The 27,508-nt window shown below is 40.3% G+C and overlaps 1 protein-coding gene across 1 annotated transcript; it reads left to right on the plus strand.

Moving 5' to 3' along the window:
- Positions 1–7,019: 7,019 nt before the first annotated feature.
- On the plus strand, positions 7,020–24,636 carry cyp17a1.L (cytochrome P450 family 17 subfamily A member 1 L homeolog). Its single transcript, NM_001097071.2, is given in 8 exon segments — positions 7,020–7,354; positions 10,733–10,871; positions 16,723–16,952; positions 17,252–17,338; positions 17,980–18,192; positions 20,234–20,403; positions 23,239–23,342; positions 24,091–24,636. Coding segments are annotated over 8 exon segments (1,536 nt in total). The 5' UTR covers positions 7,020–7,039; the 3' UTR covers positions 24,369–24,636.
- Positions 24,637–27,508: the final 2,872 nt, after the last annotated feature.

Consider the following 27,508-nt stretch of genomic DNA (forward strand, 5'->3'; position numbering starts at 1 on the left):
CTTAAAAAAACCTACCCCACATAGACCCCTCCCCCCCCAGCCTAGTTGCTACCCTGGGCAAATGACCCTAACTTTTTACCTACCCCTCGGTGCAAATTCAGGGATCGGAGTTCAAGGCAGCCATCTTCCAGGTCTTCCTGTCTTCTTTCGGCGCTTCTGCAATTTCCGTCCCTTTCGGCGCATTCGCAGTCACGAACCGAGAAATTGATCCAACTGTGCATGCGCCGCCATGCTGGTCTCATTCTTAGATTACCAAAGACCTGGAAGATGACTGCTGTGAACTCCTTGAATCTGCACAGAGGAATTAGTAAAAAGTTAGCACCATTTGCCCGGGAGGGGGTCTATGTGGGGTAGGGGAGTAGTGTTTTTTTAATAAGGGATTTGTTTCTCCTTTAAGTTACCAACATTAGTTTTTTGCTGCCCATGGTAGTTTGCGGGCTGTCTCTGGACAGCAGCACCCCTGGAAGATAAGAGCTAACAAAGCCTGTAGCCAGAAACAATAGTATTTTCCTACTCCTGGTGCAGGTGGCCAAGTTGGATCACACCCATGTGTATAATGAGCAAGTGCTCCAGCTCCCATATAATGTGTATGCATGTCGAGAAAGGCTGCAGGATGCGCTGACCACAAACATGCCAAGTGAGCTGGAGCCAGGGCCAATTCTGCACAATGCACATCCCTGCCACCCCAAACCCCTCTGCCCTTACCTTTCCAGAGTTGTATCTCTAGAAGAGCTTAAAGGGGTGGTTCACCTTCAAGTTAACTTTTAGTATGTTATAGAATTGGACAATCCTAAGCAACTTTCATTTGGACTTCATTTTTTATTTTTTATAATTTTTGAATTATTTGCCTTTTTCTTTTAACTCTTTCCAGCTTTCAAATGGGGGTCACTGACCCCATCAAAAACAAACGCTCTGTAAGGCTGCAAATGTATTGTTATTGCTACATTTTATTACTCATCTTTCTATTCATGTCATCTTCTATTCATATTCCAGTTTCTTATTCAAATCAATGCATGGTTGCTAGCGTAGTTGGACCCTAGCAAGATTGCTGCTGAATAAAAAGCTAAATAACTGAAAAATCACAAATAATAAAAAATCAAAATCAATTGCAAATTGTCTCAGAATACTAAAAGCTCATTTAAAGGTTAACAACCCCTTTAATATCTGGTTTAATAATCAGAATTTCAGCTCATAAAGTTAACAGGAGCTGTTTTTGCTGTCCCTGGGAACTTGCTTGGCACAACTACCTGAGATAAGGAGCGCCCCTGGCTTGGGAACTCACTTGTTACATGCATGCTCCAACATGGCTGCCCGCAGTAGGAAGTCTCTCAAGGTGTGGGGGGCCAGAGCACTCAAATAGGTTTTTTGTTTTTAAAAAATACTATTGTTTCCCCCATCTGGAGTGCAGCAACCAATTTTTAGGTGATTGGTGACCTTTAACAACCTTAGGGAGAATGACTCCTAATTGCTATGAAAATGTGTGAGAGCCAGAAACACGTACAGCTACTTGATGGAGTTTGAATTGCTGACTGGAGTTAAAGAAGAGGGGGGGCCTAGGCATTAAAGGAAGATTGGCCCCCATGGGTTGGGAGGTGGGAGTGATGAGAAGAATTGGGTAAGGTGATTTTGTTGCCAAATGTCCTGTTTCTGAAAGGAGAACAGAACCCTTTATGAATCCCTTGCAGAGCTCTTCAGCACAGGGACAGAAGTACTGTGCTAAATGTCACTGTCCTGCCTAAAGAAAAGCCAAAAGCAATCAAAGGCCCATTATCAAAAGTTAAAAAAAGGAGCAGGATCTTTTAATTAGTTGATGACGTGCTCTACATTGTCCAGTGACCCAGTGCCAATGTCAGAATTAATACAACAGAAAACAAAACTTAACCTGCCCAGCAGGGTTGTATTTCGGAGGGGCAACTTCACTTCAATGCTTAGTTCTTGTGCATTGTAAAATCCCAACAACAATGTGTAGTTACAATTTAATTTCAAAGAACCAGCAGCTGCTGGGTCTGCCTAGCCTATTGTTACACTGCTGCAATGATAGGGTGCAGGTTACAGTTCTGCAACAGCTAAAGTACTAAAGCTGTGCAGATGAAGATCAGGTAGAGTTATCACACATTATAAGTGAATGCACCAGGCTTGTTTTATTTTGTAGTAATCATAAAAATGACTAGCCAATCAGATCTTTTTAATGTTATTTTGCATCATGCAGTAGACTGATGCTGAATGGATGCTATTTGTTCTAGTTTTGTTCTATTAATTTTACTATCTAATCTCAAGCCTAATTAAAGGAACAGTTCAGTGTAAAAATAAAAACTGGGTAAATAGATAGGCTCTGCAAAATAAAAAAAAATGTTTCTAATATAGTTAGTTAGCCAAAAATGTAATGTACAGTATAAAGGCTGGAGTGACTGGATGTCTAACATAATAGCCACACAGATCATAGATGTAATGATCTAATGAACTAGTCCTGCATTTGTAATTCTATTACTGTATTACCACTGTAAATATTCTAATAAAATTCAAATCAAGTTCTTTCTTTGCTTTTTAAGATTGTGGAAAATCTGTGGGTTATTGTTCTTCTTGTCCTGTGCCATTGCTACCTGCTATGATATTCTCTAGCCAATTATAAGTTGCAGAATATGCTTCCAACTTCCAAATTAAATTAAAACATATATTTAATATTTGTAACTACAGGAATTGAATGATGACAGTATTAATAATGGAACAATGAAAACTATAGATATTAAATCATATATATATATATATATATATATATATATACACATACATACATACAGTATATAAATTTGTTTGAGCTATTGCTCTGAAACAGTCAAAACAGTTTATACGGAGTTGACAAGGGTGAGGTTTCAATCCCACTGTTTAGACCTATCCATATCTGCAGTGGCTGTGTTCTGAAGGCCATTGGAAGCATAGCAGTTCAGCTTTTGATAACATGTCTGTCTTCATCCCTTAATATTTCATGGAGATAGCAAAATCTTGGCATTAAATGCTCCATAATAAACTGGCTTCTCATTTTATAGCTATTCGTTTTCTCCATGCCAACATTCCATCTCATGTTATTTTCATGTTTTTGCCTATAACAGTCATACTTGGCCTCCAGTTGAGTAGTGTTACTAGGAAACAAAATCTTTTAGTGACCTCAGTCTTCAAAAGTTTGGGGAAGATGATCTGTTTCACACACATATACAGTTATGGGACCTGTTACCCTGAATGCTTGGGGCCTGGAGTTTTCCAGATAAGGGATCTTTCTGTAATTTGGATCTTCACACCTTAAGTCTACTAGAAAATCATTTAATCATTAAATAAACCCAGTAAATTGGATTAATAATATCTTAGTTTGGATCAATTACAAGGTAGTGTTTTATTGTTGCAGAGATAAAGGAATTATTTGGATTATTTGGATAAAATGAAGTCTATGGAAGAAAGCTTTTCTGTAATTCATAGATTTATGGATGAAGGATCCCTTACCTGTACTGGAATTATCCATCTCCCTTTGGGACCCTCAACATAGTCAGGCCTCCAGAAGTTGTTGGTTCCGCTGTATGATGTAATCAGGAGGCCAAACAATAAGAACCAGAACACCTAATCAATAACAAGGGGAACATGGAATATGAATGTGATTTACAGTTTGTAATTGGCAATAAAATATGCAGGGGCAAAGACAACCTAGATAATTTCAATGCATGCACCAGACGTATTATCGCTCAAGCCCACTTTACTGGAAATGTTTTCTGCATGATGCCAGGATCAATACGTTAGTCAGGCTAAAGGTAATAATGGAAAACAAAAACAGACAACCTGTGCCTATTAGAACTTCTGCCAGGCAATATAGGAACCTATTTATATCTAGTGGCAATTTGTTTTTCCCTTTATTAAGTGGGCTGACAGTGGCACCAGCATAGGAGAGCTCAATCACTCCAGATTCTCCAGGAGGAATCCCACCATTCAGGGGGGGTGCGCTGATTTTTGCACCACCCTGATGTAGTTGATCTATCTCACATGCAGCCGGAAGCAAACATTGTCGAGCACTTCCATCTCTTACTTGATATTAGGCAAGCCAGCCATACCTTGCAGAAAACCATTGCATGTTTCATTCTACACCAGTCTGTTTGGGAGGTTTATATATAATTGGGGTCATGCAATAAAAAGCAGTAATTTACCCAGTAACCCATAGCAACCAATCAGCAGGTACAATTTCCTGGTCACCTGTTTAAAAGCAAATATGTCATCGGTTGCTATGGGTTACTGCTCCTCGGAAAACGAGTGCCTTTTATTACATATGGGGGAATGACTCCTACACAAAAGATTTGGCTATAACCAAGTACCTGTTACATACACTGTGGTCATTTTTTTTGAGGAGCCAGTTAAACTGCTGGAATATTATTTTAGTGTGTAAACTGGAGGGGTCTCCTGGGAGCACTGGCGTAAGAGGAAGCAGACCCTGCAGCATTGGGGAAGCCTGGGGAAAAGGGGGCATGGTCTTCAGGGTCTGTTTCCTCTATGGTGTTCAAATTCCCCTCCCTGCAGCTTTCTTCCTTAAGGGCAGGGGCTCACGGGCAGATTCGGAGAGATTTAGTCGCTTGGTGACTAATCGCCTCTTCTTCGGGGCGACAATCTCCCCATACTGCCTTACCCTTGCCATATGCCTGATAAAATGAAAATTAAATGAAACATTGCCTGCGCCAATGCACTCGTGGCACTTCGATTTCCAAAGTCGCCCGAAGTTTCCTTGAGACCTCGGAAATCGAAGCGACCTCATTATAGCAGGTGGAAGGCAGGGGGAAGGCAGTTCGGGGAGATTGTCGCCCCGAAGAAGAGGTCGCCAGGCTACTTAATCTCCCCGAATCTGCCTGTGTGCCCCTGTCATGCTCTCACCTGAGGGGGGAGCACCTATGCATGCGGGGCCCTCCAAAATATTTTCTGGCGAGGGAGCCTTGCACGCTCTTGTTACAAATCACAATAATTGGGAGAACAAGGTGCACAAGAACATAGTGGAAATAGCTCACTGGAGCGGCAAACCAGGATATGCAACAAAAGCAGGTCTATCCGGAATCCACAGGGCCAAAATATGGTTTAAAAAAGTCTTTATTCATCAAAGTTAAAAATAAATTTGCATCTCCATGTGCCCTACGCGGTTCGTACCTACAGGAGTACTTAGTCGGGGGGCTAACTATAACTGCCCCTGTAGGCACAAAACATGTAGGGTACATGGAGATGCAAATTTATTTTTAACTTTGATTAATGAAGACTTTTTTTAACTTTTGTTGCATATGCACGCTCTTGTTACACCCATGACTGTGAAAAAATGTTCCTTGAAAATAGAGCCCAGGTTGAAATCAAACCCAGGACACCACTGATTCAAGGTTTGGATGTTAATTGCTGTTCCACCAGTTAGCAGGGCTTGCACTTACCTAGGAGATACCCCCATAGATCCTATTTACTCTAGTCAAACTGGGAGAAGAATTTGGAGATGCTGCTAAGATTTGATCTTGCATTGCTTCCCAAAAACTATGCATCCGGTGTGTTCTAGTTTAGGGCTCTTATACACGGGTGCCTTTTTTGAGTGCACTTAAACATATCAGCTTACAAATTCCATTTAATTCTGCCTGTTTGTACTTGTGTTCAGAACCGTCAGGTTTCACTGCGTTTTTTTTTTTTTAAACTCACCATGCTACATTTTTTCCCCACTTGAGGCGCATTCATAAGACAATAGAACAGAGAGATGTGTTTGCAGCTCAAAAAAAGGACACAGTTGCATAAAAAAATGAAACGCAAATAAATGCAATACAAGTATGGGATCCTTTATCCAGAAACCCATTATCCATAAAGCTCCAAATACAGGAAGGCCAGCTCCCATAGATGCCATTATAATCAAATAAGCCACATTTTTTAAAATGATTTCCCTTTTCTCTGTAGTAATAACAAAGTACCTTTTAGTTTAAAAAGGTTGTTCATCTTTAAATTAACTTTTAGTATGATGTAGAGAGTGATATTCTGAGACAATTTGCAATTAGTTAAATACATTTTTTTATTATTTGTAGTTTTTGAGTTATTTTGCTTTTTATTCAAACCAACTTTCTAGTTGCTAGGGTCCAAATGATCCTAGCAACCATGCACTGATTTGAATAAGAGACTGGAATATGAATAGGAGAGGCCTGGATAGAAAAATGAGTAAGAAAAAGTAGCAATAACTATACATTTGTAGCCTTACAGAGCATCTGTTTTTTAGATGGGGTCAGTGACCCCCATTTGAAAGCCGGAAAGATTCAGAAGAAGGCATGTAATTAAAAAAATTATAAAAAAATAAATAATGAAGACCGGTAGAACAGTTGCATAAAATTGCCCATTCTATAATATATTAACTTGAAGATGAACCACCCCTATAGCAAAACTAAGATATAATTAATCCTTATTGGAAGCAAAACCAGCCTATTGTGTTTATTTAACATTTACATAATTTTCTAGGAAAGAAGATCTAGGTCCTACACCTGTATATATGTTTTTACTTGCTTGGCGTGCATTTTTAAGCACGCAAAATACACCTATGTGTGTGCAAGTCCTTACAGGAGCAGTAATAAACAGAGTCCTTATAAGACTGTAACAAACAAAGGAAAGTTGTGCTCACCACAAATTTTTAAAACCATTAGGTGGGGGTGCAATGAGGCTGTGACCACAAAATACATATAGTCAAATACAAGAGTCCTCTGCACTCAACCCATTATCAATATATTTAAGACAGATACATTTTGTGCATACTGCTACTGAAAAATGCCTTACCCTTTAAACAAAACAGGGATTGTTTGTCCATATATTGCAATATATTTAAGCTGGCCAACTACGTCAAAGACTGATATGATTGTTTGTTTGTAGAATTTATATGCATTCAGCAACATAAGGGTTAATCAACTATCTTCTACTTCCCACTGATTGGCTGCTGCTGCTGCTGAGAGCCCTGTGTTTCTTATTTGGACAGCAAAGTGAAATTATCATTTCAAAGTGAAGGAGGGAAGGCAGCATGATCTCTTATGTAGCCGGAGCTTTGCTTCTAGCATTTGGGCTAGCTCTCATCTCCGTCTGGAAGTTTGCAGGAGGAAAACATAGGGGAGCCAAGTACCCCAATAGTCTGCCTTGCTTACCTTTCATTGGGAGTTTACTGCATATTGGAAATCACCTCCCTCCGCATATTCTGTTTTGTAAATTGCAGGAGAAATATGGCAGCCTCTACTCCTTCAGAATGGGCTCCCATTACATTGTGATTGTCAATCACCACGAACATGCCAAAGAGGTCCTTTTGAAGAAGGGTAAAACATTTGGTGGGAGACCACGTGCTGTAAGTATAACTATAATTAGCCCACATATAACTATTTCTAGTCTTCAGGATCAACAAATTACTCTGTGGGCAGAACATGTGGGGAAAAAAATACCTAAACCATTTCCAGTGGTTTCCCCGGGGATTTGAAAAAAAAAAAGTTTTACCTGCAATTTACTATTATTTGCCTGTGCAAAAATGTCTTTTCCTAAGCTTGGCTTTCCTATAGGTGAAGCATTTTAAAAAAGGTGGTTTACCGTTAAGTTAACTTCTGTTATCCTATAGAACGGACAATTCTAAGAAACTTTTCAATTGGTCTTAATTTTTTTAAAATAGTTTTTAATGTCTTCTTCTGACTCTTTCTAGCTTTCAAATCTAAAAAAACAAATACTCTCTTATTCAAAGCAATGTGCAGTTGCTAGGACCTAGTAATTTGGACCCTAGCAACCAGACTGCCAAAATTGCAAACTGGAGAGCTGCTGAATTAAAAGCTAAATAACTCAAAAGCCACAAATAATACAAAAAGAAGACCAATTGCAAATTGTCTTACAATTTAACTCTCTACATCATACTAAAAGTTAACTCAACAGTGAACAACTCCTATAGTAGAAGTTAAAGCATTGCAGCTGTGTTCGTAAATGACCTCTACTGTACTATCGCTCTGTCTCTCTCGCTATATATATATATATATATATATATATATATATATATATATATATATATATATATATATATATATATATTTTTATATATAATTTGCTCATTTATTATGGCTTTACTGCGTCCCTACATTCCTGGGCCCCTCGAAAACCACAGGGACTGCTTCTTCAGTAGTTCCTCCCCTGTGCGTAGATAGACCATATGGAGAACTAGAATGATGAATTATGGACATGTCACTAGGAACATATTATGCTAAAACACATATGCACAACCAAATCTTGAACAAGTTGAACATTTTAGGTGTGGCAGGGCATGGATGTATACTTACCCTTCAATTGTGCAAAAAATTGCGTGCATCAGGGCAATGGACACAAAGGGGCAACTGCTTATGGATGATGTTTTGGCATGTGCAAAGTTGTACAGGTATGGGATCTGTTATCCAGAAACCCTTCTCCAGTTACGGAAAGCCTGTCTTCCATAGACTCAATTTTATCCAAATAATCCAACTTTTAAAAAATGATTTCCTTTTTCTCTGCAATAATACAACAGTATCTTGTACTTAATCCAAACTACGATGTAAGTATTCCTTATTGGAAGCAAAACCAGCCTATTGGGTTTAATGTTTACATGATTTTCTGGTATGTAAAGATCATACCAGTACCTAGTTGTGTATCTAGTGCATGCTCCTTTTGCTTCACACCTCAGCTGTAGAAAATGCACAGTGCACTTCAGCACCCATGTATATACCCCCTGTGCTGTGGGCATGTGGATAAATGTTAAGCCACTTCTGGAAATATAAAATGCAACTGCAACATAAATGTTGGTCAACCATTCAAAGCAATTTTAGAGCAACACCACTGCAAGTGCATTGCACATTCTGGATGGCCACGTGTGTAGGGCAGAATTGTAACTGCAATGTGCATTTTGACCGACTAGACGCAGAAGTTGGGGCTCTTATATAGTACATGGGTGTTTACCCTGGACTTCTGTGCATTCTATTGCATGGGTTTGCAAGAGTTAACACAGCCCATTCTTTTCTACTGTGCCTGTACCCACAGCACATGGGCAGTAGGTACCGGCAACATAGGGAAGAATGGGCTTTGTTAACTCGCGTAATCCGATGCTGATATAGAGGAGTACTTTTAGGTCAGCGAAGAAATTCAGTTATAGAGGAACATAGCCACAGGTGTGTTGCACAGGTATGGGACCTGTTATCCTGAATGCAATGGACCTAGGGTTTTCCGAATAAGGGATCTTTTTGTACTATGGATCTTCATACCTTAAGTCTACTAGGAAATGATTTAAACATTAAATAAACCCAATAGAATGCTTCCAATAAGGATTAATTATATCTTAGTTGGGATCAAGTATAAGGTACTGTTTTATTACCACAGAGAAAAAATAAATCATTTCTAAACATTTGGATTATTTGGATAAAATGGAGTCTATGAGAGACGGCCTTCTCGTAATTCTGAGCTTTCTGGATAACAGGTTTCCGGATAACGGATCCCATAGCTGTACATTCCGGTTGGCAAGGTTGTAGAGGGCATTCTGCTGGACTAGACGAAATAGTTACACATAACAGTTTATATGATTGTACTTTGGATGAGTGGTTGGTGTATGTATGTATGGTTTTCCCTATGGGGCTTTGCCAATATATAGTGTTATTGTCATTTTGTAGATAATAAGCTCTTGTGAGTTCTGATCTTTCTGTCTCCATGGCGCTCGTGTGACAAAATGTAAATGTTTAATGGCTGAGTAACCATTGCCACCAGATTCTGTGGTGGCACACAGGGAGAAGTTTAGTCGTCTGTGTTAAATCTTTGCTGCTGCAGGCGACTTATCTCCCCGACAGTGTCGGATTGGGACAGCAGGGGCCTACCAAAAATCTTAGACCAGGGGCCCACCAAAATACCTTAGATCAGGGGCCCACTCTCAGTACTATTAGAATTCCTCTCCTCAAGCAACCTCTATTCTGCTAGTCTCTTTTTTTGACACGCTATAATCTATTATTCAGTCTATATAGCCTTTTTGTTCGCATAGAAATAGATAATGGCCATGAAATAGGCCAAATGTTTTGAAGCAGGAGGGCCCACTGACACCTGGGCCCACCGGGAGTTTTCCTGGTATCCCGGTCAGGCCCGGATTTGCGGCAAGGCCGCATAGGCCCGGGCCTAGGGCGGCAAAAAAATAGGGGCGGCATGCCGCCCAGCCGCATTATGGGGACGCGTGCGTCCCCATTCAATTACAGCAGCTGCGCCGGCGAACGCCACCGCGCTGGGAAGTGGAGGTGAGGTGGGCGCTAGGACCGCGCGGCCGCCTTGTCGGACCGCGCGGCCTAGGGGCGCCGGTCATCGAAATCCGGCGCTGATCCCGGTGGGCCAGTCCGACACTGCTCCCCAAAGTGCCTTCCAACCAGCAAGAATGCAATTCGCCAGCAGGATGGCATACTGTATGTGTCGCTTCGGCTTTCGGAAAACTGAAGCAACGCTTATGCCATCCCACCGGCAATTCACATTCTTGCCAGAGGGAAGGCATTACGTGGAAATTATTTGCCAGCAGTAGAGAAGATTTATCTCAGGCAACTAAATTTCCCCTTGTGGCACCACTATGAATCCTACTGCTTTTTTTATTATGTGGATGTGCAAGAATTGCTTTCAGTTTTAGTACCGAGTCTACTTTGTATATGTCTTTGTAACACATTAAAATTTGTGCCATGCCCTTTTTCTTCATTTTAAGGTGACAACAGATATTTTGACAAGAAATGCAAAAGACATTGCTTTCGCCAACTACAGCCCAAGCTGGAAGTTTCACCGCAAGGTAGTGCACGCAGCTCTGTCCATGTTTGGAGAAGGGACTGTCGCCATAGAGAAAATCAGTAAGTACTTAAGTGGAATGTCAGGAACGTAAACTGAAGAAGCCACTCGGATGAGAGGTGAAACTCTAAAAGTTCCTTTGCCTTTGACTTAATTCTATTAGATACTGTATATCATGACCTGGATAAATGAGTCTTTATATACGATGGTACCTTTATATAATAGAGTATATGTCCCCTTTAATGCTATATTCTGTAGCTGTCCAGGTGATTAAAGGACACCTATATGCCTTTCTGCAGAAAAGCTTCCGAGCCAGATCTAGGCCCCCCTCAGCAGAATGGAGTCACGTGAGGGCAGGCATATTACAGCACACATACGTAATGAGTTACTGCCTTAGTTTGCTTATTATTTGCATGCATGTGACCATGGATCGGGGGCTCGCTCTTTAATTTTTGTTTTTGAGTGTCTCAAATAGAAACTGGGAACCCTAGCACTGCATTGCAGCATTACCCAGTAAGTAATTCTGGATGTATATCCAATAAAAAGTAGCAAACTTTAGATTTAGTCCAAGTACAAAAATTGTTGTTGAGTTTGTATAATTAATCAACAAAAAGACTACAACACTTTTTTTTTATAATCAGCTGATTGTTTATATGGTACAGTATGTTTTAATGTAGTGCCATCTAGTGACACAAACTGACATTTCCTATATAGTAAATTAGTAACATTATACAAGCTAAAATTGCTGACTTCCTATCGGTCAGGTTTTCCTATAATATGCAATCCATGTTTCAAAATTCAGATAATAGCATGTAAAAGTCACTTATTGAGAATTTGAATAAAGTCCGGTAACCTGTCTAGTCTGTGATTTCTCTATTCAGTGCATACTGGCAAGTTATCAGAAGGTCCCATACTTTTTAGCTTTTTAATCTGCCCAGAACCTGACTGACCTGCACAGAGGCAACCAACTGACCTGCGTGTGCACTGGAATGCTCTCTGTGATGTGTGGGTTGACAAAAAGCTGACCCGCACCCAACCCTAACTAGGGATGTAGCGAACGGCGGAAAAAATGTTCGCGAACATATTCGCGAACTTGCGTCAAAAATGCGAACGGTTCGCGAACGTCGCGAACCCCATAGACTTCAATGGGAAGGCGAATTTTAAAAGCTAGAAAAGACATTTCTGGCCAGAAAAATGATTTTAAAGTTGTTTAAAGGGTGCAACGACCTGGACAGTGGCATGCCAGAGGGGGATCAAGGGCAAAAATGTATCTGAAAAATACATTGTTGACACAGCGCTGCGTTTTGTGCTGTAAAGGGCAGAAATCACACTACGTCACTCAGGTGATGTTTCTGGACACGGAATGTGAAAAAGCTCACACAGCTAGGTGGCACTTGGTTAAAGACTGGGCAAACAATGCCTGCAAGGGCAACGTATACAGTAGTGGGTACGGAATATATTATTGCTGCTGTAAAAACATCACTCAGGTGATGTTTACGGACACGGAATTATTATTGTTATTTAGACAGAATGTGAAAAAGCTCACACAGCTAGGTGGCACTTGCATACCTCCCAACTGTCTCTCTTTTGACCACTCAACCCCCTGTCCCTCTTTTGTACTGGAAAGTCCCTCTTTTCTCTGAACTGAACAGCCAGAAAAAAAAACAGTTTCTAACTTAATTAGCTTTTGGCAGAGAGCTCAGAACAGCTAACAGGTGCAAATAAGATACTTTGTAACAATTTTGACTCTGGTTGGTGCTGGTAGTGGTGAACTACTAGGAGGAGCAGCACACCAGTCCCTCTTTTCTCTGAACTGAACAGCCAGAAAAAAAACAGTTTCTAACTTAATTAGCTTTTGGCAGAGAGCTCAGAACAGCTAACAGGTGCAAATAAGATACTTTGTAACAATTTTGACTCTGGTTGGTGCTGGTAGTGGTGAACTACTAGGAGGAGTAGCACACCAGTCCCACTCCCCAACACAGCTAGACTAATAGCACTGGGCTCTTACAGTAGCAAAGTAAAAAAAACAAAAAAGAAAATAAAAGCAGTCCTTACAAGGACTATTGGGTTACAGGCAGCAGTCAGCAGATGAGAGATCAGCAGCAGTGCCCACAGCAGCTACATACAGAGCACTGCAGTAGAAGGTAGATTACTAGCCAGCAAAGCTACCTAACCTAAAATGTCGCTCAAATCCCTGCAGAGTTCTGTCCCTACAATACAGAGCAGTATCAAGTAGATTACTAGCCAGCAAAGTTACTATCAACTGTCCCTCAAATCACTAAACAGCTCTCTCCCTACACTAGCTCTTCCAAGCACACACAGGCAGAATGAAAAAACGCTGCAGAGCTTCAGTTTATATATGGAAGGGGAGTGGTCCAGGGGGTGTGGGGGTGGTCCAGGAGGGAGAGCTTCCTGATTGGCTGCCATGTATCTGCTGCTCTGGGGTGAGAGGGCAAAAATAAGCGCCAGCTAAGGCGAACCCAAATTGGCGAACGTCGCGCGACGTTCGCGAACATTCGGCGGACGCGAACGGTCGATGTTCGCGCGAATTAGTTCGCGGGCGAACAGTCCGCGACATCCCTAACCCTAACATGCCTGCTCCCAAACCAAGCCTTTATTTATAGACTGCCCAACCTATGCAAATGTGAATGTCGGCCTGAACACCCCCCCCCCGTCCCATGTGTTTCGGATTGGCCCCAGTGTCGGACTGGGATGTCAGGGGCCCACCAGAAAACCTTAGTCAGTGGGGCCCACTTTCCAAACTATTCCTCCTCTACTCACTCAACATCTTTATTCTCCTAGTCTTTTATCTCTACATACTATACTCTATTCTTCCATTATTAAGCCTCTTTGTTCACATAAAGAAATAGGGAATTAAATAAGCCACATGGTTAGAAGCAAGAGACCCACTGACACCTGGGCCCACTGGGAGTTTTCCTGGAATCCCGATGGGGCCAGTCCGACACTGGTTGGCCCCCACATCACTAGTTCCAAACCTCTTGAAATGCTCTTGTGGATAAATAGAAACAAAGGCTGTCGACAATGTCTCTAAATTCAGTGGAAAACTTTCCCAGAAGAGCAGAGATGGTTATAACATCAAGAGGAGGGCAAACGTCATATTAATATCCTTGATTTGGGAATGAGATGTTAGAATGATAGGTGTCCATAAAATTTTGGTCGTATAAGATAATCTTATGTGACAAACTATGGGGACATGGTCTAGCAGGTGACATGTAGTTTATATTGGTGAATGGGCAGGATAAGGAAAGTCCAATAATGTTAGAGAGCAAACAACGCCGGATTTAAATGCGGTGCGCCCCTAGGCCGCGCGGTCCGACCAGGCGGCCGCGCGGTCCTAGCGCCCACCTCACCTCCCCTTCCCAGCGCGCCGGCGAAAAAACGCCGGCGCAGCTGCTGTAAATGAATGAGGACGCACGCGTCCCCATAATGCGGCTGGGCGGCATGCCGTCCCTATTTTTTTGCCGCCCTAGGCCCGGGCCTATGTGGCCTTGCCGCAAATCCGGGCCTGAGAGCAAACATCCAACTACCACTTCATTGTTCCTCTCCCTTTATATTAGTGAAATCTCTCCAAATCCTGCTACCTATAATACACACACTAGTGTCTTTGCAGTAGTTGGACTTTGTATACAACCTTTCACATCTCTACTCCATTTAGCCTTATTCAGATACCCACTCTTTCCCCTTCCTTTTTTTCTTGTGCTCTTGTACACAGTTCGCAAACACATGTAGAGGAAACCCAAAGCAAAAGATGACTTCTTTCACTTTACATTTTTCATGTCCTAATCCAAATTCTCCATTCTCTAGGTATTTGTAGTGATGGGCGAATTTGGGCCGTTTCACTTCGCCGTAAAATTCGCGAATTTCGCGTGAAATTCACGAAACGGCGAAAAATTCGCGAAACGGCGCTGGCGTCTCATTTTTGACGCCGGCGCCCGTTTTTACGACGCCGGCGCCCGTTTTTGACGCCGGCGCGCGTTTTTTTGGAAAAAAATTTTTTGCCGCCGCGAATTCGCGCCTGGCGAATAAATTTGCCCATCACTAGGTATTTGCAATCAAACTTCTCTTTATCTTATTCTAGCAATTCGTGTGGGGTTCAAGTTTCTGTACTTGGCCCTTTGTCATTCTTCATGTAGCCCTATTAAAGGCAAACTGTACCCCCAGAATGAATACTTTACCAAGAGAGAGTTTATATGATATTAAAGAATCTTAAAACTGTAAAATAAATATCACGAAATATTGCCCATTTACATCTTTTATCTTGAACCACAATTTTATGATATTCTCTGTGCACCCGAAGACATCACCTGACCAGATGTAATGCAATTCTCATTGTAATAGGAAGGCGTGTTGGATGAAAAGACAGTTCATTGATTGGCTCATGTGACCTAACGTATGTAGTTTGGAAAGTGGGCCCTCAGCCTAAGGTTTTCAGTAGGGCCCCTGGCATCCCAGTCCGACACTGATGGCACATACTGCTAAAAAAGTAACCTGAGCAAAGTGTCTCCTGGTCTAGCAACCAGAAATGTCTTTTTTTAATGTTATGGGCAATAGTTGCTGTGGGTTCTATTTCCTTGCCATGTGTAGAACATGTATTGCATTTTTAAAAAAGTAGCATTTGTCTTTTTTTCCTATTACATGATTGCTGTCAAACTTAAGGCTGTGGGCTTGATGAGCCCCCTCAACAAACTGGACAAGGGTACCAATGATCTCCTTGGCTGACATAGTAATTTTGTCCCTTATACTGAATTAAGGGCCCACTATATGAAAACAGTTGTACAACACAAAATGTATGATAGTTAGTTAGCTGTGTAATCCCCCAGTGAATATCCTCACTTCTAGTTAGACCCAATGTATTGTGTACAACAGAGCAAGAATAATGCATACTACAGACACCCAGGAAAGAACTCCTTATGCATTGCACTGCTGAGCAGCAGGATAATTATATGAGTGTGCTTCTATCTTACACTTTGCCCAATGAGTCCAACCACATGTTCTCAATAAGCTGTATTTTGCTTCCAAACTTAGTATTTTAGTAGAAGTGTCTTTAGCAATGGAAGAGGCTGCAACAAAAGGAGGCCTGTGTTTCTTTTGACAGTTTTTTGTTGTAGGTAGATGCAGGGAGGTTTAGTTTAATAATAGCTGTAGGCAACACAGATAATCGGCCCACTGTATTGTCCATTTGTTGGCCCCTGGGTCATCAATTTGATCTGGTGTGTCAGAGACCAGATCAGGCAGAGATCTGTTTGTATCTCAAACAGTATGGCCAGTTTAACTTTACACGGTGTCCCACAGTTACAATCATTCCAATAATCCCATCTTGCCTTCCTATACAAATTATTCTGCAGTTACAGGCCCTCCATCTAATACTATTTGGTTTGGGTTTTTTTTCCATATCAAGATGGTTAATTATGAAAGGAACCGTATATTTTAATCACACCTTAGCATATAGTGTGATAGTGTAAAATTAAGTTTTATCCCCCAACCTACAATTTTCAGCATACCCAATTTCAGGGCTGGTTTAATAATGGGGTGCATGGGCTATACCACCAGTCCTCTTAGGATAAACTGAGCCGTTAGTTCTAGATGGGGGGGGTCTTAATTACAGTAGCAATAACACCTTGGGGTAAATTTATCAAAGAGTGAACTTAGAGATCACCATTGTCCGCTAGAGTAAAATACCGCCTCTCTCCATTTATTTCTATGAGACTTTTAAACGCGTATTTATCAAATGATGAACTTTCATTTTTATACGTCTTTAAAAGTCCCATATAAATAAATGGAGAGAGGCGGTATTTCACTCTAGCAGACTGTGGTGATCTCTAACTTCACTCTTTGATAAATATAAGCCCTTGAATCACAGTTTTTTTTTGTTTTGTTTTTTCCCCACCTTAGTTTCTCGTGAAGCGACATCTCTGTGCCAGTCCCTGATCAGTTTTCAGGATAATCCCCTGGACATGGCACCAGAGCTAACACGGGCGGTCACAAATGTAGTCTGTGCTCTGTGCTTCAACACAAGATACAAAAGATGTGATCCAGAATTCGAGGAAATGCTGGCTTATAGTAAAGGCATTGTGGATACAGTTGCAAAGGATAGTCTGGTTGACATATTTCCATGGCTTCAGGTGAGACTGGAATCAATGTCATTGTTTGTATATAGACTCAGTAGAGCAGAAGGCTAGTAACTGGTCTGGTTAATATGAGAACATGGCACCATATATCCCTCAAATACTGTATGTGGGACACGAGCACTGAAGTGGAAATCTTTATACAGACTGTAGTTCTTTATTTTGCATTGCCCTGTGGAGGTTGTTGCCTTGACCTTCACTCCCTGTCACCCCTTATGATTATATTATACATTGCAAATATTGTATATACAGAGTTTTACAAATGACTTTGATGTTTTTTGTGTTCTACAACACAGATATTTCCAAACAAAGACCTGGACATACTGAAGAGGTCAGTGGCCATTAGAGATAAACTTCTCCAGAAGAAGCTGAAGGAACACAAAGTGAGTATCTGAGATCAGATGGACAAGAGCTGGGATTGTATAACAAAACCTTCCATTGTGTTAAATGAGCCTTATACAGGCAGCCAATGTCTGAGCTGGCTTTGCGTTTATCAAACAGGTAGGCCAATGGGTTGTTACTCCTCTTGTTGCGAGACCTACTAGCTTAGCAGATACAGCTTATTAAACAGGATTCCATTTTCTGGTTTTCCCTTTAATGTATCTACAGCTACAAAATGTTTTGTGGCCCCAGCTTTTTCTTAGCACCTACAACTGGCTAAATGCGAAGGGTTCCTGATTCCTCTGAAACTCACTTTTAAATGTGAAAGCCTCTTTCCCCTTTAACCAGAACCATCATGTATTTATTGTTCTGCTTACTTCATGCACAAGAATGACATAGTGACATCTCAAGAACATGTGCTGCTCGGGGTTCTGAGGATTGGTGCTGCTGCAGAGATTGTAAATCCAGTATTATAGATCACCAGTGCCATAACATTATGCCATGTATTTCATATACAACATTGTTGAGGTCTAATATCATATCATATTTTCTTGTTAATATTACTCATTGTCCCATCCCAATTTTTGGGATTTTTTTTTTTTTATCCTTTATCTTATAAAGTGATTTTCTTTCCTGTATCCAGGAGGCATTTTGCAATGAGGAAGTAAATGATCTGTTGGATGCTCTTCTAAAAGCGAAGCTCAGTATGGAGAACAACAACAGCAATATTTCCCAAGAGGTTGGGTTAACTGATGATCATCTCCTAATGACCGTCGGGGATATATTTGGTGCAGGAGTGGAAACAACGACTACTGTGCTAAAATGGACCATTGCTTATTTATTGCATTATCCTGAGGTAGGTGATCAAATTCAGTATAGCAGGGAAGTGTTCTTATTGGCATCATCTACTCTAACCCAAAGATGGCCATTTTGTGAATCTCCAGTTGTGAATTTCAAGTTTTATAGTTTTTATTCTTGCAATCTAATCTGCACAATACAAAGTCATTTGCAATATCTTGTATAGTTTGGCTGTACATTTATTAGCTGATAGAGCAGTATTATGTACAAATGTTCCCCAGGCTCCTACCTAGGAACCTGTTCATTTTAGACAGAATAACTTATGGGTAGAAGACACAGTGAAAGCAGCATAGAAAGAAGGGCTATGTATAGTGATGGAGCTGTCTAGGATAGGTTGCTCGTCAAAACTGTCTGGTTAAAAAGGGGCATCATTGCAAAAAACCACAGGGAGGCCAATATTCAGTTCAGCATTCAAAAATGGAGTCAATCCATTCAAGAACTCTGCATAATGCTGGTCAGAATCGAAAGGTTGCACAAAAAAGACATTACCATGTGATTGCACATCTGAAGTTTGGTGACCGAAATGCGTTGTCTTCTTCTCATCTGACCACATAATCGTTTTCTACATTACAACTTGGTTACTTTTATGGTTTTTGGCAAAGCTCAGAGCTATATGTGAGTTGCAAATTTAAAACTGACCTTCCTTAAAAAATTTCACCATATTGTGGTATGTTGGTGCTTTTCAGCAGCAAAACTATTCTTAAAGGGATACTGTCATGGGAAAACGTGTTTTGTTTTTTTAAAACGCATCAGTTAATAGTGCTGCTCCAGCAGAATTCTGCACTGTAATCCATTTTTAAAAAGAACAAACTGATTTTTTTTTTTTATATTCAATTTTGAAATATGACATGAGGCTAGACATTTTGTCAGTTTCCCAGCTGCCCCCAGTCATGTGACTTGTGCTCTGATAAACTTCAGTCACTCTTAACTGCTGTACTGCAAGTTGGAGTGATATCACCTCCTCCCTTTCCGCCCCCAGCGGCCTAACAAAAGAACAATGGAAAGGTAACCAGATAGCAGCTCCCTAACACAAGATAACTGCTCCATGGTAGATCTAAGAACAACACTCAATAGGAAAAGCCAAGTCCCACTGAGACTGATTCAGTTACATTAAGTAGGAGAAATAACAGCCTGCCAGAAAGTAGTTCCATCATAAAGTGGAGGCACAAGTCACATGACTAGGGCAGCTTGGAAACTGACAATAGGTCTAGCCCCATGTCAGATTTCAAAATTGAATATAAAAATATCTGTTTGCTCTTTTGAAAGATGGATTTCAGTGCAGAGGTCTGCTGGAGTAGCACTATTAACTGATGCATTTTGAAAAAAACATGACAGTATCCCTTTAATAAAATAGAAGAAGAATTATGGACAAAGTTTGTCTATAAGGAACCCTATGATTCCAAAGACAACTACAACATAACTGGCATAAGAACAAAAAGTGTAACGGCCCAATAAAACCCTAAACTCAATCCAACTGAGAATATGTTGCGCTGTTTGAGGTGCATGAGTATCGCCCAACTAATCTGAACAACCTAAATGAAATCTCCAACCTTTCCAACCAACATTTCCCCCTGAATACTGTTCAAAGCAGGTAAATGCCTACTTTAAAATACTTAAAGCTGTTATTGCATCAATAGGATGAACATTTTACAATGTAGGGCTTTAATCTTTAAGCAAACATATTTTATTTTTTAAGATTTATTTTTTTTCACTGTTAAAATGTTTAAAAGGAGCTAAAACAGAAGCAATACTTTTCCCGTATCATTCACTAGACTGTAATAATGAACCAGGCATGAAGGACAAATACATGATTCCGGCTGCTGTCCATAATGCATTTTTGCCTCCATATTGTAGGATATTTTGATATTGTATCCAGTGAGTTGTATTTTAAGATCTTTATGTACTTCTAGCACTCTGGTTATTTAACCATTAAGTAAAGAATCTTTTCTCTGGGATGGTAAATGTCTCAATCTAATGGGTTACATTAGGAAAAATCCTTTGGTAATAATAACTGGGAATCTGTGTTACTTTACAAATAGGTTCAGACTAAGATCCAGGAGGAGCTTGATTTTAAGGTTGGGTTTGGGAGACACCCTGTGCTGAGTGACAGGAGAATTCTGCCCTATTTGGATGCAACAATCTCTGAAGTTTTACGCATTCGCCCTGTAGCACCGCTGCTCATCCCGCATGTAGCACTGCAAGAGTCCAGGTAAGAAAAACCTGTTAGTGCTGCTCCCAATAAAGTCAATAGGGAGTGTGCTTGGCACTAGAGGCTGAATCCATTGCAAGTTTCCAGCAATAACATACAAATATGATGTAATTAGACATTATTTTTCTGCCTCCTTCAGAACTCCAGGCATATAATCTTTTATTCACACACCAATGGAAAATGCCCATCAGTCAGTGTTCAAGTCCCAGATTCCCAGACTGGTCAGGGTCGGCTCCAATATTGTTTCACCCCATGCATTTCTTAACATGTGCTTTTTCTGATGGCTCACCTTTCAGTTAACTTTTAATATATCATAGAATGGCTTGTTCTTCATTTTTTCTTTTTAATAGTTTTTGAATTATTTGCTTTCTTCTGTCTCTTTCCAACTTTTAAATGGGGGTCACTGACCTCATGTAAAAAAAACAGATTGTTCTGTAAGGCTACAGATTTATTGTTATTGCTACTTTTTATTCCTCGTCTTTCTATCCAGGCCTCTCCTATTCATATTCCAGTCTTATTTCAATCAATTAATATGGTTGCTAGGGTAATTTAGACCCTGGCATCCAGATTGTTGAAATTGAAAACTGGAGAGCTGCTGAATAAAAGCTAAATAACTCAAAAAACACAAATGAAAAACCAATTGCAAATTGATTCAGAATACATTCTACCTCCTACTACAAGTTAACTCAAAGATGAACAAACCATTTAAATCTGATGGAATGGATAACTGTGTCTTTGATGTTCAAGTTTTCAAGGAGAGGGTCGATTACTTTAAATATGGCATGTTTAGAGGCCAGAATATAATAATATAATGTCATATAATGCAATTGTGAGGATACCTGGGGGCAGCAGGGTTGCACAACTACAATCCATTTCCATGGCATCTCCAGCAGACAGGAAACTGTGCTGCTTAAATAGATATTTAATCACTGTGCTTTGATTTTTTAATCTTATTAGCTTTAAAGAGATACATCTTTAGAGTAATTATAAACGAAAGAGCTGCTTAAAATATACATAGGAGCTAGTCTCCAGATGACACTTACAGTAGAATGTAAAACACAGCGAATATTTTTAAGGCAGTCTTACCAACCTATAATAGCACAAGATATTTTATTTTAATTTGTTTAACAGGATGGCATACTATATGATTCTTTGCAGAAGAGCTGCGTTTCTAAATCACGTGTTTTACAAATGTGTGCCCTACACATTCTGCTACTTACCTTATTATGGTAGATGTTTGGACAGAGAAATAAAATGTGGGCTAAATAGCCAATGTGTCAGCCACAGTATAATTCATGATATATTTCTTCTTGCACTGCATTTGGGCTGTGGGCCTCAAGTTGGACAGACTATAGCTTCTCTTGTGGAGCTATCCCTGACTCAAGCTATTCTGTGACCATCCTGTGCCCCTTGCCAGACTTAATAAATGCTCCCGCTCCATGGCTTTCTTAAATTCGCCTAATACATGGGCCAATAAGCAGCTGATATCCATCTATTGGTCAGGTTTAAAAATCAGTTCAGGACTGCACTGACCCATTGATGAGCTTCTCCCCTCTCAGGTCTGCATAGGTCCCTATTTTGAGGTAATCATAGATCCTGAGACCTAACAATTTAAACATTTAATATGATGTAGAGAGTGATATTCTGGGACAATTGGCAATTGGTTTTCATTTTTTATGATTTGTTTTTTTTTATGTATTTACCATTATATTCAACAGTTTGCAATTTCAGAAATCTGGTTGCTAGGGTCCAAATTACCATAAAAACCATGCATTGATTTGAATAAGAGAGGGACTGAATAGAAAGACAAATTTGTAGCCTTACAGAGCATTTGTTTTTTAATGGGGTCACTGACCCCTATATACAAGCTGGAAAGAGTCAGAAGCAAAAGGCAAATAATTCAAAATAATGAAGACCAATTATAAAGTTCCTTAAAATTGGCAATTCTATAACATATTAAAAGTTTAACTGAAGGTTAACCACCCCCTTTAAAGGAGAAGGAAAGGTTGAAACTAAGTAAGCTTTATCAGAAAGGTCTATATAAATACAGCAGTAAACCCTCAAAGTAATGCTGCTCTGAGTCCTCTGTCAAAAGAAATACCACATTTCTTTCCTTCTATTGTGTATACATGGGCTTAAATCTCCTTGCACCAGGCATGAACATGCTCAGTTTGCTTCTCTTCCCCCAGCAATGTAACTAGAGGGGCGTGGGACATGCAGCCGGGCCCCCCCCGAAGTCAGTGGCGCGCGAGCTGCTGGGGAGCCATGAGGCCCCCCCCATAGTTACGCCACTGTCTTTCCCCTCCCTCCTGTAATCTGAGCCCAGAACTATAAGTGAGCAGGGAGAGACTCAGGCAGGAAGTGATGTCATACCAAGCTAATACTACAGCTGCTATCCTAACAAACCACTTCTAGAGCTTTTTACTTAGGTATGGTAAAGCATTCTACAGAATAAATATAGCATTCTAGCTTGCACTATTGCAGCTAATCTATTGCCAATAAAATGCTTCTGTAGCTTTCCTTCTCCTGGATTGAGTTAAGAACTCAGCTGAATCCTAGCCTTTTTGTTGGCAGAAAATGGATTTTGCCAAATCCAAGTGCCTGGCTGAGCCAAATACAAACCCTTAAAATCGCACAAATGAGGTGACATTGACGGACATTGCAAAATTCCCTACCATTTCCCCTAATTTGCATGTGCAAATTAGGCTTCATTTTCCGTCTAATCCTTTGTGAACGATCCAGGATTCAACCAAATCCGAAAATAGAGGAATTGGTGCATCCCTCCTGTATAAATAACATGCATGTATCTAATCATAATCTTTCCTTTTTTTGCAGCATTGCTGAATATACAATTCCCCAGGATGCCCGCGTGGTTATAAATCTTTGGTCACTGCATCATGACCCTAATGAATGGGAAAACCCTGAAGAATTTAATCCAGGTTTGCAAATAATAGACCAAAACAGAATTGCTCATGATTAATGTACGCTCGTATAGGAGGATCTATACCTATATACTGACAAGCCGAATAGTTCTAAGAGTGTAAGGCTCTCTCACACTTTGGCTTTTCTCTGCAGGTGGAGATAAGATGATGTGCTTCCATCTACTACTTTGTGTATTTGCACTGACAGACATGGCATCAGGGGCGATCCTGGCCCCTCCTCCGCCTGAGGCAGCCCTCCCCTCCCCCGGAAATTCGCTCTTAAAGTACCAGGAGCAGCATTTTTGTTGCCCCTGGTATCTAGTGGGGCGCTGCCGCCTGAGGTGACAGCCTCAACTTGCCTCATTGGCGAAGCACCCCTGCATGGCATTGACCTGTGTCCAGACAAGCATAGAATAATCACCCAAAATCATTTGACAGCCATCCAGACCAGTGGAGCATGGTGGGACTGGGATAGAACAGGGGAAAAGGCAGGGGCAGTGCAGGTTGGGCATCGGTATCTGGATCCTTTTGGATCTGGGTTGGCATCTCTGAGTAATACAGTAACTTCTTCTGTACCCTAATGATACTGGTGTCCCACAATTCCACCCAATGATCTATAGTGGTTTTTAACATTACCGCTGACAGGGGATATCGAACCAAACTATGGCCCCTTTGTACGTGAAAAATCATTTATAACTGCACGTCATATCGGTCGCACTGGCCATTTAAACTCTTACAGTATTATCTATAAATTTAATTTTTTCAGAGCGTTTCTTGGATGAAAATGGAAACCATGTCTACTCTCCCTCCCAAAGTTATCTGCCCTTTGGAGCTGGCATTAGAGTCTGCCTTGGGGAAGCATTGGCCAAAATGGAGGTCTTCCTGTTTCTGTCGTGGATTCTGCAGAGGTTTACACTGGAACTTCCTGCAGGAGACAGCTTGCCAGACCTGGATGGAAAGTTTGGTGTGGTCCTTCAGGTCAAAAAATTTAGGGTCACAACCAAGTTAAGGGAAGCCTGGAAAAACATAGATTTGACCACATAAAGCAGAACAACATAACTGTGTTTTTTTGTGTTTTAAGGAGGGTTGAAGGGAAGATAAAGAAAAATTGATAGTTTACTCCAAGGCAAACTTATCAAAAAGACATATCTTTATATTTCCATTGCACAAATTAGAAAGGCAAAAGTATAAAATTAGGTATGTGTATAGTTGCCTTTTTAATCACATGTATGTAGTGTTCCTGTATTTCCAACACACGTTGTGCTTGCTGCTTATTCATTAGTGGAGGTGCCATTCTGCTGTTATCAGTGAGAGGGATTTTGCACAGGTAATAGGGAAAGGTGGTACTGCATGACCTATAGTGGATCTTTCTCATTTTTTTTTTCTCTCTCTAAAAAATCATTTTGTTTGTGAAATTGTAATCTCTGTGCTAGGGAAAATGAGCTACTAGTTTCTCTTTACTATTGTGGAATAAATATTGCTTACACAAATACAATATAGCAATATGGCATAGTTATGCTTTATTTTACACATGAACACAAGTAGCGGGTTCTTTCCATGAAGTGCAGAAGTGTTGGTTGGTTGTCCCGTCTGGCGGCCCCCCAATAGCTCTGCCCATCATCCCTACAGCCTAATAGTGGTGGGACACAAGGCTACTGGGGGAGATTAGTTGCCCAGTGACAAATCGCCTGTTCTTCAGCGACTAATCTCCCCTAAATGCCTTCCCGTCGGCTAGAATGTAAATGGCCAGCGGGATGGCCCTCAGATCGCTTCGGCCTTCTGAAGTTTCCACATGAGGCAACTTCGGAAAAAAATCGTTCCGAACGACATCCTGACGGCGATTTACATTCAAGGCATTTAGGGGAGATTAGTCACCCCGAAGAAGAGCCGATTTGTCGATGGGTGACTAATCTCCCCCAGTAGCCTTGTGTGCCACCACCCTAAGTTGTATATAATGGTTAAACACCCTGTGGGAGCCATGATGATTATTCATATGTGTGTGTTTCCTTTCATATGATGCCAGGACACATTTTATACCAATTGCCCACCTTAGACTTCTCTCTGCTTTCACGTCTGTATCTGTGTGTAATGTAGATCTCTTATCTGTGATATAGTATAAGTAAACCTTTAACATACATGGGATTGTTTTTGTTGTGTTATTTCCTTTCACTTTCTCCAAACTGTGTCTAGGGGGCAGTTTAGGCTGAGATTTGGTACACGTTCACACTCCTGGAACTATAACGGGGTGACTCTTATGATAGTATTAAATATATGTCGGTATCCTTGTTAAGAACTAAGGATACCTACCTAATATTTGGGATAATAAGGGGGCGACTGAACCCTGAACGACTCTGAGCTAATCATTTTACTATTAAAGCATTTTATATATTTAAAACTAGCTGTTTTTTCTCTTGTTGTTTTCTCATTTCTTGTGTGCCATTCCATATTCTCTGTAGCTATATAGTTACATTGTAATTGCAGGATTTTTTACTTCTACCTTGATGTTAGCACTTTATATAATAAAGTTTATTTCAACAAATTTCCTTTGCATCAAGTACAACATTTGTTCGCTTACCTTGTGGCTCCAGTGAAATTAATGGGACACACTGGAGGAGTACAGTAATCATGGCTGCAAGACCTGATGAAGCTTCAGTGACTACATTGTATTTGATGAGCATCAAACAGAAAAAAAATTAGATTCTTTGCACTCAAAGTATCTCAAAGTAGTGGGGGAGTCCAAATAGCCAGTCCACACAGGGCATTATAGGTTCTGGGATTTCACCCCGGCTCCCAGGGCACAAAAATTGATTAAAACAAAATTAAGCCCGTGAACAATTGATTATAAAAGTCAAAATTTTTTATCAAGTTGACAAGATAAAAAATTGGTACATACTGACCCCCAAATGATCCACCTTATGCGTTTCATACCTTCTGAAGTTATGAAACGCATAAGGTGGATCATTTGAGGGTCGGTATGTACCAATTTTTTATCTTGTCAACTCAATAAAAAATGACTTTTATAATCAATTGTTCACAGGCTTAATTTTGTTTTAATCAATCCTTTGCACACATATTAATATATCTAGGAGATTAATAAATATTGTGCCTAATGCTGCCAAAAGAATGCATTGTGCAAACGACTTCATTAAGCCCAACAGACCTTGGTTTAGAAAGCAGTCGTTTGTGGGGCACAGTATCAAATGCTTTGGCAAATCCAAATAGATCACATCTAATCCCCCCCCCCCACTGCCCAGAATCTTACCAACCTCCTCATAAAAAGCAATCAAATTTGTCTGACATGACCTATCCTTCATAAAGCCATGCTGATTGCCGCTCATAATGTCATTGACTAGGACAACAGTTGGAATGTGATCCCTTAACAAGCCTTCAAATAATTTGCCCACCACAGATGCCAAATTTACTGGCCTATAATTGCCAGGCTGAGATCGTAATCCCTTTTTAAATATTGGAATGACATCAGCTTTTCTCCAATCCATAGGCACCATACCAGATGAAAGCAAAGCTGAGAAAATCAGAAATAGGGGCTGGTCTTAAACTGAACTAAGTTCTCTTAGAATCTTGGGGTGTATGCCATCTGGCCCTGGCGCCTTGTTTACATTAATTTTTATTAAAGCTTTATGAATCATATCCTGAGTCAGTCACTGACTAGATTGAGCTGAGCCATCAGTGCAGCTATAAAGTGAGCCTGGGAACACTGACTCCTCTGTTTACATTGAAGAAAACAACTGATTTCACACATTTTGGGATGAGGAAACATTCTCATTTAAACATGATTATAATTAAAGATGTGAGCTCTGTTCCTATTTATTCACCTAATACTATATGTGGTGTTTTTATTTTATGCCAATGTTATATGTTCACAAGTTGCAGAAAAAGTGAAAAAAATATATATATTCCAATTGGAACAATATATATGTTTCCTTGTAGAACAGCGCCTAGAGCAAACGGAGAGAGCAAAAAAACAGGGGCATAATATGGTGTAGTATTTTCAATTTGTTAGAACACCCTGTGGTGAAAAAGTATAAAAATTGAAAAGTGAAAAAATAAAAAGTGAAAAAATAAAAATAAAAATAAAATCAGAAAGGGATTAAAATATGTTATTTTCCCTTTAAAGTGATCTTCCTTTCCCAAGATGTGTAGAAGCAAAAATAGTGTTTTCTGAA

Source organism: Xenopus laevis, chromosome 7L, assembly GCF_017654675.1.
Source record: "Xenopus laevis strain J_2021 chromosome 7L, Xenopus_laevis_v10.1, whole genome shotgun sequence".
NCBI classification, from domain to species: domain Eukaryota; kingdom Metazoa; phylum Chordata; class Amphibia; order Anura; family Pipidae; genus Xenopus; species Xenopus laevis.